Source organism: Amphimedon queenslandica, unplaced genomic scaffold (assembly GCF_000090795.2).
Source record: "Amphimedon queenslandica unplaced genomic scaffold, v1.1 AMPQUscaffold_13158, whole genome shotgun sequence".
Lineage (NCBI taxonomy): Eukaryota > Metazoa > Porifera > Demospongiae > Haplosclerida > Niphatidae > Amphimedon > Amphimedon queenslandica.
Genome location: NW_003546606.1, coordinates 34,836 through 47,225, shown reverse-complemented (window position 1 = coordinate 47,225; position 12,390 = coordinate 34,836). Strand labels below are relative to the sequence as shown.

General features: G+C 35.2%; 2 protein-coding genes across 2 annotated transcripts in view; both read left to right on the top strand.

Moving 5' to 3' along the window:
- The first annotated feature begins 6,839 nt into the window (after positions 1-6,839).
- On the top strand, positions 6,840-11,557 carry LOC109584846 (uncharacterized). The gene is made up of 8 exons (XM_020000740.1): positions 6,840-6,924; positions 6,976-7,813; positions 9,531-9,706; positions 9,957-10,145; positions 10,389-10,581; positions 10,966-11,214; positions 11,275-11,352; positions 11,418-11,557. Exons 2-8 carry the CDS (start codon positions 7,492-7,494, stop codon positions 11,555-11,557), a joined length of 1,347 nt encoding a protein of 448 aa, XP_019856299.1. The 5' UTR covers positions 6,840-6,924; positions 6,976-7,491.
- A 5-nt stretch (positions 11,558-11,562) lies between these two features.
- The window catches only part of LOC109584845 (uncharacterized), a 5,652-nt gene continuing 4,824 nt past the window's right edge, over positions 11,563-12,390 (top strand). The window contains exons 1-3 of the mRNA XM_020000738.1: positions 11,563-11,641; positions 11,687-11,839; positions 12,088-12,374. Coding sequence (XP_019856297.1) covers positions 11,590-11,641; positions 11,687-11,839; positions 12,088-12,374 — 492 coding nt within the window. The 5' untranslated portion in view covers positions 11,563-11,589. The remainder of the gene's footprint in view (positions 11,642-11,686; positions 11,840-12,087; positions 12,375-12,390) is intronic.

The following is a 12,390-nucleotide window of genomic DNA, read 5'->3' as shown; positions in this document are numbered from 1 at the left end:
ATTATACTGAGCTGCATGATATCATAGTATTACATGTATTATTGATTTACATGTACAGCTGTACATGTCAGTACTCTGTTACAGACTATAGTAATTCAAATTTTTCACTTACAGCTGTACATGTCAGTACAATTCAAATTATTCACTTAGCTAAACATTTTACCAATTCCTTTCAGAGTGCCATTATAATTCTTCTTTCCTATTTTACACTTGCAAGTCTCCCCCACCTCAGAATATTCCAAAACACTGGCCTTTTCCAGTACAGAATAAGAGTTTTCATTGGGCCAATACACCAAGACAAACTTAGCTGATCAGTAATAACAATTATAACTACTTTAAACTATTAATCTTACAGTTCACAGAGGTATTTGCAATGGCCCTCTTCATTTGCTGCCTGAAAGTCATGATTAATGTGAATCAGTATTTGAACTCAGGAGTACTGGACATGCGGAATGATCGACTGTTTGTGTTGCCATGGTGTTACACAGCAACACCAATGGTTGGTTGCTATGCAACGGGTATTATTATTTTTGTTCTTTATAATAATAAAAATCATTGAAATAATAGTAAACAATAATGACTGTTGCTTCTTTAATCTTTAGAGCACCCCTTCTTGTATTAGTACTTCTACAAAATGAGAATAACATTGCTGGAGTAACAATAATATTATATTCTCGTGTAATAGTTCACAGCACGCTTAGACTTACCTTTCTCGTTTTATTACTGACCAACCGTTGTCCACAAACGCTCTTTAAGTGCATCTAAGACAGCATCACTCCTCGAGATACTGTCAGAAACTGCTTCAGGTCCAGGAAAGCTGGAAAGGAACGCTTGCGCAACGCTAGAAACATCGCTACGTTTTCAAACGGACCGAAACGGTGTTGCTCAGTACACAAACGGACCAACGACGATAAAAAAGGGAACGCTTAGACCGATTAACTGCCGTTCATTGCAAATGGAACGCGAAGTTTTTATTGTCTTGTACTGTATCAACATGAAGAAGAAATAGGAAAAAAGGAACTAGAAAAAACACTAAAGATGTATCATAACAAATCATTCAACATAAATATTATAATCTTCAATTAAAATTAATTAACGAGGTTTATATTTTTACAAGCTAGGTTAATACAAAAAAATAATTGACCTCCAATACATTTCGATGGTCAATTGCAAGTGGGCATGGTAGAAGTATACTTATGCAGTGCATATAATACTCATTTTGTCGATAGCATCACACTATTTGATATTTTTTGGACTTGAGGGAATAGTGGCTGTCACTAAGGCAAACAAGATACATGTAAGTGGTGGTTCTGGTGCCGGTGTTATAGAGCCTGGGCAGACATGCCAGTTAAAAGAAGGAAAAAATATATATGAAGGAATACTGGTGACTTATAGTAAGAAAAAACACTTGCCCAGTGTTATTGGGGCGAGCCCCACATAAACGACACGAGTATGTAAGTTTGTACACATGTCACTCCTATTTATGAGAATAGAAAATTTTTAAAAATGTTTTTAAAATGATACTTAGAAATAATTGCAGTACCACGTGAAACTCAAGTTGAACTACAGAGAAGATAAAGAAGTTATCAAGATTCAACTCTACTTAACATGAATAGCTCACAAGAAGATGCTCATGAAGCCCGTCGTCTTCGTAGTAACAAGCGTGTTCAGGATAGGAGAAGGAATGAGCACATGTAAGCTAGTGTTGTGGCAAGACAATGTAGACAAGTTGGTGGTTGGTGATTCCTATGTTTTTTTTCAAATTTGCAAATTAAGAAGTTTACAGACGCACAATTTCTTTTATTCACTGTGGATACTACTTGGAATACGGTTGACGATACTGACGAGGTATGTATCAGACAAGCTGATGAAAATCCTCAGTATAACCAACTTACTATTTCTGGTCCATCATATATGATCAGCATCACAAATGCCCTGTATGTGATTGGAAAGTGAGTATGGCAGTCCCTCCAGATATTGTGAAGTGTAGCAATTGCTCTGCTAAGTTCAAAGTGTCTAAAGCAAAGGAGCAGTCTATGGCAAAGGTGCAGATCAAGGATAATAATGGAGAGATGCATAAAATTACAATGTTTACTACTATTCTTTCTACATTGCTCAACACTGCTCAACCTCGTGAGACTATTGAAGAATATCTCTTGTCAATGGACAACATCAAAGTTCAAATAAACAGCTCTAATATAGTCACAGCAGTTGATAATGATGACTAACTCTCATTAATACTCAGTTTTCTGACTGGTTTGATCATGCATACACATTATAATCATTGACTTTTATTCGTTCAAAAGAAATTTATGTGTTTTAGAATCTATAATACTCAAATGTATCAATAAAGCTCGCTTAGGCTCGCCCCTACAATGTACTACATTCACCTAGTATTGAATATGATAATTGGTAATAATAAGAGATTCATTATTCAAGCCATTGTAGGAACTAAAGATGAGGTAGATCTTCTTAAAGATCAATATATTAGAGGAACTTACAAGCCTGACTGTTTGAGAGGTATGATAGAAGATGAGGAAGATGTAGGTATGAATAGTGATGATGATCAAGGTACATGTAAGTGTATATTTTTAAATTTAAAGATTAAAATGTATACTTAACCACTAAGAAGAATACTCAGATAAATGGCAAGGACGCTGGAGCTATGAATTCTGCTCAGTCTATTGATTATGATCAAGTTACTAAATGTAAGAAGAAAACTGCTGGTCAACTTAAGAAGACAACTGTCGAAGAAAAGGAACAGAAAGGTATGTACATGCGTATGTACAATAACTTAGTAGTTCAACATTAACTTTTATCATTATTATAAGGAACTGTCTACTTTAAGTGTTATCGCTGTGACACTGTCTCCTCTACATCTACTACAAATCCTAATAAATCTTCAGACTCACAAGGATTTATGGTGCAGCATAACCAGACTACAATGTACATGTATGTGTGATGCTAATTAAGGTTGGACTTTCTATGCAATTTTAGCTAAAGTAATAGCAATACTTCTTTCTGGAACTAATCCAATCTTTGTCTCAGAGAGTGGCAAAACTTGAGAAGACTTGTTTTTGCAAATGGCATCTCTGACTTCAGAAATGGTAATTTTGATTTCAATGTAAATGGAATAAATTTTTAGTTTGCAATTGTAAATTCACTAAGTCACCTTTAACAAAAATTATTCTGATGTGCTAAAAATTTATTTTTGTTGAATGAATTAAATGTGGGAACTAAAAACAAGGTGAACAATATTAAGATCAGTTTGTAAATACCAGATTTTTGAGAGGCTTGACAGTGGAAGATGACAATAATAATATGATAGGACAGAACCTCCCAAACATGCTAATGCTGTGTATTTAAAAAAGGTGCTCCTGTGAACAGTATTGTTCATTTACAACAAAGGACTTGACAATAGATAAAAATATTAGTATATGAAACGATGCAAAGAATAACAAGAGGAAATAAAATAAACTGGACAAACAGGAATAACGAGAACAGGCCTCCAATAAATGTGAAAAACCTCCTCAAAATCACACAAATCCTTAGCCTATGCAGCACAGCTTTCCATACAAAATCCATAGCTGGTCCTCTGGCTTTTGTAGAAGTGTGGTGTGGTTCTCTCATTCATATCAAATTACAATTAGTATGCTACAGATAAAGCAAGCTCTTGCCAGTCTCATCACCAGCAGTTGCACTCCATTAATATATGCAGCAATAGAGCTTGAGAGCTCATTATTCTGAGATACGGGGTAATAATGATCAGCATTTTGAATGGAAAGATTCAATGGAAATAGAATGAAGTAAACTAGAAAAGAACTTTGGAATAACAGCTACTCTTTTAAGCTACGGGAAGAAAAAATTGGTGCTGCTAAGCATCTCATAAAACAGATACAGTGCAATGTGCAGCAGATTCTTCACTATTGCTAGTTTTCTGGTACACCAAATGTGACAGGTTTGCAAAAAAGAAAAATCTATTTGAAAAACCCAGTAAAAGAATCCAATAATCAAGTCAATATTTAAAGAAACCCAATCTCAATATCCAAATCCAAATATGTAATCTCAGTAATTTATTAACCATTATTTATAGTTCACTAACCATTATAAATAGTAAATTGATCATTATTATAATTAAAATAATACATATGATTAATTAACTTAAATGACATGGTGAAAAATAATAGCTAATGTATAGCTGCTTAATTTCAAGGGTACAATTTTCACTGTATTCGCGAATTCTCCGTATCAGCAAAAGTTAATTCAATAAATTATCTGTCTCAACCTACATGTATATTCACATGTACTTTTTAAAATAAAATGCTGCATGGCTCTCTAGCTCTTGAAAATGGCTTCATAAAATGTGAACCACATAAGCTAATTCCCAAAAAAGACTTATGGCTTGATTTGCAAAAGTTTATTGCCTTAAACCTTTGTGGCCATAGCTACTGTAAGTTTAACAAATATGATGATCCAAAAAATCTAAAAATCCAGCACAAAACTGGCTGGATTTTGAATCTACTAAACCTTTGGAATCTGAAAGGGCAGAACCTACAAGACATGATTAAGTTGTGGGTACATGTGTTTAAAAAAGGTACTCCTGTGAACAGTTTTGTTCATTTTACAACAAGGAACTTGACATTTTACAACAATATTTGTATATGAAATAATGCAAAGAATAACAAGAGGAATTGAAACAAACTGGCCTAACTGGAATAACAAGAACAGGCCTCCAATCAATGTGAAAAACTTCCTCAGAAACTCAAGTCTTTAACTTATGCCGCACAGTTTTCCATGCAAAATCCATAGCTGGTCATCTGGCCCTTGTAGAAGTGTGAAGTGGTTCTCTCGTTCATATAATATCACATTACAAATATTCAGCAGTAAAAGCAAGTTTTGCCAGTTTCATCATCAGCAGATGTATTCCATTAATGTAGGCAGCAATAGACCATGAGAGCTGTAGCTGTGACTGATGAAGGCAGCATATAAATATCATTATTTTGACCATCTACATTGTATGCATAATAATGACCATCAATTTGGATAGCAAGATTCAATGGAGAAAGAATGAAGTAAACTTACTAAACTATAAAAGCACTTTTTGAATAGTCTGGATGTTACTCTTTCAAGCTACAGAAGTTGGTTGGAAAGGATTGGTGAGGCAAATCATCTCATAAAACAGATACAGTGCAATGTTCGGCAGATTCTTTAATATTTCTAGCTTTCTGGTTTAGCCCATTGGTACACCATATGTGAGGGATTTGCAGAAAAGAAAAATCTTTTTAGTAAAAGAATCCAATAATCAAAAAACAATAGTAATCAAGAAAGTCTTAGCAATAATCCAAAAAAACCAGTCACAATGTCCAAATCATGTCTGTGATTTATTTACCATCATTAATAGTTAAATAACCATTACTAATAGTTAATTCAATGTAAAATAATAATTAACTTGAATAATGTCGAGAATACTAGCTAATACTGTAGTTTTCACCATTTTAGCAGATTTTAATATCTATGAAGTTAATTAATTCTTTAAAAACATCCGTCTCAAGCTATAATCACGTGTACTTCAATAAAATGGTGCATGGCTCTCTGGCTCTTGAGTGTGGCTTTATAAAACGTGGACGACAAAAGTTAATTTGCCAAAAAAAGACTTGTGGCCTGATTTGAGAAAGTTTATTGCCTTAAGACTTTGTGGCTAGAAAGTAAGTTTTAAAAAATAATGATGTAAAAATGCAAAAAAATTCCAAAAAATACAGCCAAAATCAAGGTGGATTTTAAACCTACATATGTACAACACCTTTGGAGAAAGTTGCAAACCTCTTAATCATGTACTACCACCATCCATGTAATTAATTTCTTTCGAAACTATTACCGCATTAACTCTTGTGAGTCCTGATGTAATCCATTCATACATGTAGAGGTCTATATAACCTGGATTGTGTGATGTAAATGTAACTCTCATTATGAGAGTATTGGAATAATTCTTCCCCTCGTACATGTACAGGGGGATGTCACTTGCATAAGGTCTGTAATAATATTTGCAATGTGGATCAAAATGGCGTCAATTAATCAAGACCGAACTAAATATAGATCAAGATATCAAAGGCTGCTATCCAAGAGAATAAGAGATCAGGCACTCTCAAAGCTCTATACTTTTCAGTGTATTCTCGTTTTCAACCATGCATGTTTGCCATATATTCATAATTTATTTATAACTATCGGATTACGCCCATACAGTATACGTGTATCTCTCTAATATAGTGATCAGGCTCATCACCCAGTTGTAAATACTAATTAAATTAATACAGGCTTTATTCAAATGACCGTGGTACATAACAATCTACAAAGTACAAACTAACCTTTAAATAAATCAAATTCCTCATTAATGTGAAGGAACTTGAATGCAATCCAAGCAATGTGGCCACACTTCTCGTTTATCTTTCAATGTCTTTCTCATAACACCAACTTTCACTTTCCAGTTTGTTCAGTTTCCATACGAACAGTACTGTAGACTAAAAACACTCTACGAGAGACACAGACTAAAGACAGACAAAGACTAGGGTAAGAAACTAAGACATAGTGCTCCTTACAGCCATTTCCAGATTCCCACGTGCTGCTGTCAGCAGCACGTGGCCACACTTCTCGTTTATCTTTCGATGTCCTTCTCATAACACCAACTTTCACTTTCCAGTTTGTTCAGTTTCCATACGAACAGTACTGTAGACTAAAAACACTCTACGAGAGACACAGACCAAAGACAGACAAAGACTAGGGTAAGAAACATAGTGCTCCTTACAGCCATTCCCAGATTCCCACGTGCTGCACTGCTGCTGTCTGCTGACTGAGCTGCGCTAGCTGAGCTAATAAAACTGAATGGGTGTGGCTCATTAGTGTTTTATATTGTTGGTGTAATGTCTAAAGGTCAGTTTCTGTTTTCTTCCTCCTCTTTCTCATAATGTTTGTATTTTACAGGTATCTATCAAGTGGGAGAGATAGCATATCACTCAGCTCCTGTAGTTGGAGAATCAGTGTTCCTGTGGGGAGGGAATAGGCCTGACTTACCTCGTGTTCATGATTCCCCACAAAAGAGGAAATTGTTGTCCACCATTGATAGACAGTGGCGGAGCTGAGCCCGGGCCCACACGGGCCTAGGCCCGGGCATCAAAGCTCTGTAATGAGATTCATTAGATACAATGTAAACAATTCCTTGCCCAAAGTTTAGATAAAGCCAACCACAAGCCTCACCAGAGTACTAACAAGTGCATACAGGTGCATATAAGCAATTAGCAAGCATTTTCAAATTAAAATACCCAAAGAAAAAGCATTATATTAAAAAGGATCTATGGAAAAAGCTAAAAACTGGACACACCCACATCTGGGCCCGGGCATCAGTTTAGTTCCAGCTCCACCACTGTTGATAGACTAGAGTTTAGGACTGGTCGTTGGTCCTCTCATGTGACCAGAGGAACATCACCTCCTCTAGGACCTATGGGATACTTCTGTACTACTAGAAACAATGACATCTTCTTTTTTGGCGGTTACTGTGGACATGACATCTGTTATCATAATGACGTCAACTCATTTAACAGTCTGACATATGAATGGAGTATTATAATACCAACCAGTGATGCTGTAATGAAGAGGATGAGTGGTGGTATGGTGTGTATGGAGTCTATGGGTACAGAATACCTATTTATGATAGGAGGGGCTGGGTCTACACCCACTACATACCAATCACAGTATCAGTATATTCAGTTAGGTACTGGTGCCATTCGTACTAATGAACAGAATTTATTAAATTTATCAACAAGTAAGTATTTATTAATTAATACATAATACTGTATTTCCTTAAATAAAGGCCTGGGTGTCTCTTTCCTAAAATGGTATTTGGACCTCGAAAAAAATTAAAAAATGAAATAAAACTTTGGCCCATAGCAGGATTTGAACCTGGAACCTCATGCACTTGACTCCAGGAACTTAAGGAAGTATCAAGCAAGAGTATATACATGTAATTATGTATTCTTGCTACAAGCCATATGAGTTAGTTCAAGACTAGATTTACAGTTCAATTCTATTGCTACTTTGATGTTTATTTGCATCCCGCTTTTATTTAAGGAAATATGGTACATGTATTACAATCTGTTCACCAGATTGCTGTTAATTAGATTAATGATATTTGTTGGATTACCGTAAAACAAAGAATTTTTTGGCTGCCATTGTGGGGATATAACCTATACAGTAACCAATGGGCCAATAGGCTAAAATCTGCCTCATCTGCTTTTCCACATTACTTATAGAGGCTCCTAATTGTTGCAGTGGTATATACATAAATGGAAATTTAGGTTGGAATATTTTTTTGTGGATGCAACTCCTTTGCTCTGCTGAAATAATGGTAAAATAACACCTTTTCACCACTGAAGACTATACAAAGTATGCCCCCAGGCCCATCATGGCATGATGGCAGTCAGAATAATTCTTTCATTTATGGTATCCAAATGAATATCTTTAAAAATTACTTAATACCATGCATCTCATTCAAGCAGATTTGGTGGATACTCTGCTTGTGATGACATATTTTTCATGCAATCATTATTTTTCTTATCATTAATTATTTTGCCTAATTATAGCATACAGTAGGTGCATGTAAAGATTGAAGGAGCGAGAATGAGCAGGGGTGGAATGAGGGGGCTTGAGCACCTCTGCCTCAGAAAAAATGCTTAAATCCTGGACTCTTGCATCACTACCTAGCATCTTAATTAACATAGTTATGTAACCCCTCTTCTTAATTTTAACAGTTTTTAGTGCTTCAAGGAGCAATGAAAACTACTAAGAGTCATTATGGGTCAGTACTAAGAAGAGTCATTATGGATCAGTATGCTTGAAATTATCTTGACCCCACCTGTAACTGACGAAAGTGGAGGAAAACACCGTTTTAGTGGGTGTGGTCAAAATTTTGGCTTGCTTTGCGTGTTCTCTGGCACCCCCTTTCTGAATTCCTAGATACATGTACGCCCCTGATGAGCCATCATTCTATGAAAATATAGTTGATTTGACTAACTAATTTTGAGGGAAATTAGCACATGCATAAAACTGAGCAAAAATAAAAAATTCAAAATGAAGCCTTCAAGAATGGATGCATCCTACTCCACCTATTAATAATTTGTCCACATGGTCTTAGACTAATTTAGATTATTGATTAACGTCTCTCACCAATGCTGTGTGTCGGTGAGGGGCTAGGTAGTCTGGTTGTCTGTCATTCATTCATTCATTTAGTTTACTGAACTCTAATAATCATTTTACTCCATTTATGAATAGTATTGTCAAATGTTGTCATTTTAAGCCACAACTAACACGTACATTGTATCTATGCAAAGTGGAACAAAATGACCATTAAATTCAGCGTTTTTCACCAACTGCGCATCATCAAATTACTTTGCAGCCATTATTTTTTCTATGCATGTGCATGAATGATACTTGCAGTGTCATACTTAAATAATTCTATAATTATGCTATCTATTTCCATTTAGGACAATGGATTATTCCAACTATTAGTGGTCAGTGTTGTCCTCCTACTAGTAACTTTGCTATTCAAAAGACTACCAATAATAAAGCTGTCATGTTTGGTGGAACAGTGCCTAATGATGGTTATGATGTAGTTGTTAATACGGTCTATATATGTCAACTGAAGTCTGATACTACAATAGTAAGTTATCGTATTATTGCATGGATCAATCATGTTTAAACATTATGTATGGGTACAGCTTGTAATTTGAAAAATGTATGACATATACATGTAAATTTGGTTTAATGATTTATGTAAAATCATGCAATTATCACTAGCATTAACATACTTATTTTATAATTAATTAAGTGGACAAATGCTGAAGTATGATTGAACAGTGTGCATGCTTCATTGATATATTTTATAATATTGATTAATTCATTTTATCTAGCACTGGGAGAGTGTTAAGGGACCAGTAGTTCCTGCTAGTGTACAGTGGCCTGTGGAGAGACGTGAACATGCTTTTACTAGTATCATCAGTGACTCACCTACACTAGTAATGATAGGTGGTGAGGGTAAAGATGATCAGCTAGTAAATGATAGTTGGTTACTGAATACTAGTCCGTACCAGTGGAGCAAGGTATGTGTATAATGTTATTAGTTTACAGTGTACATGTGTGTGATACAGTGATTGTACAGTAGTTGTCATGTTAATGTATTATATTGTATTAATACCTTAGAAATACTCACTGTGTGCATGTACAGTACATGTACATGTACCTAATGCTTGTACATGTACGTGTATATTCCCTTGAATATTTACATGTACTGTATATCATATTTTATATACTATGATAAAAAATATTACCCTACATTTCAACAGATGGTTCTACCAGAATCTGTTACTGGTAGACGCTCTTATTCCTCATCATCAGTCATGATGAGTCCAGACTGTGTGTGGTTGGTGGTAGTGGGTGGGAGAGGAACAATTGAATGGAAAGATGTTGGAAGAGGATATGAGGAACCATTTGGAGGCTATATCACTGATCCTAATATCACAATGTTAATAGAACTAGGTAAGAACTGAACTATTTTGTATTGTATATACTGTATAGAGGGATGTATTGGAGATACAACTTGAGTTTAAGTTTGAATACATCATTGGTGGTATTTCATAACATACTGTACATGTAACATGAGGGAATTATTATTGTTATAATGAACTGCAATGATAGTTGACATAACCAAATTACCATGTTCTGTGTATAGTGCAGTGTATTGGTGCCATTTGGCTGACACTTTATAATTTGTCAATAAAACAACAATTGATGCAAAACATTTATATAGTATTTTACCCTCTAATGCTACATGTATTGTGTTCTATTATTAGTAACAGCATTACATCATGTTTACATGTAATTGTACATACATGAATTATTCCTCCTTCATGTTTCTATTAGTTTTAAGAGAAGGTGAATGGAGAGTAAGTGAAGTACTAGATTCTACTGGTCTGACTACTGAGGGCTATCAAGACAAGTATCAGTTATTATTAAAGACCAGACAATGGTGGCAAGATCAGTTTATAGTATACCCTACAGACAGAGAAGTAAAACTACAAAATTATGTGGAATCGTTGCAGCAGGAGTTAAGAGTATCTGAGGGAAACAAGACCTCACTGCAGGAAGCACTCCTTGAGGCTAGTCAGCAAAGTATAGCCCTCTACTGTGTGTGTGTGTGTGTGTCAGTAGTTATTGAACCTATACCACTAGACAAAGCAAGAGTAAAACCAGTGAAAGAAACTAAACTGTATTCAACTAAAGAGGAACTGTCTACTGGACCAACTGATGGTAAGTATATATACACACACAGTAATAGTTAGAGACTTGTTTGATGTGTGTGTGTGTTTTACTAATTTATAAAGATAATGATGATCTTAATGGAGAGGAGAAGAGAAGGAGGAGGAGCAGACAACAAAAACTAAACAAAGAACCAGTCAAGGTATATCCTTATAATGCTAATATGGTAGTATACATGTACATTTATTTTGTGTAGAAGAGAGCAAGAAACTTAAAGCTAATATAGCCATGCTGACTGAAATAAAATTGCAATTTGAGAAGATAATTGACATTTCAACTGGTAATACTATCAGTATTGCTCTATATAGTGTATACTTTTCATTAGAAGAGAATAAGAAACTTAAAGCTAAAGTTGTTGATAATGAAATGGTAATTGCTAAACTGACAAAAGAGAATTTACAACTAAAGGAAGAGTTGTCAATGAAAGATATTTCAACTGATACTAAGAGTATTCAATGTGATTACTGGACTAAAGCAGGTTACCGTATAGCAGGAAATTTTGGAGGGACTAAAATTTGGCCAATTGCTAAATTTTGGTGATTGGCGGATTTTAATTTGGCAAATTGTGGCCATGTGCCATTAAGCATGCATAAAATGGCGGGTTTAATTTTGGCGAATGGCTATCAAAACGCCAAATTCACCAAATTTAATTCCTTCCAAAATTTCCCGCTATACAGTAGTCAGTGTAGTCTATTGTTTAAGTATTAATAATCTGTTATTATATAGAATTACCATTTGATGGTATGGTAACATTGGGTAAGAAGGTGTGTCTGTATAATGCTAACAGTAGTTATGAGTTACAGTTGGATGAATGTGGTCTTACCCTCTCTCTACCTGATGGACTCTTCTTTCCAGTGGATAGCACTGTCCATGAAGCTGCTGCTCAAGGTCTATGGGGTGGAGATTTTGAGTTCCCTGGAGGCACACATCTGATCAGTAGTGTGTGTTACATATCTGTGTCTCCTACTGTTCCTGAACTGGATAAACCAGTGACTGTGCAGCTAGTACATTGTGCTCATTTGAGCTCTG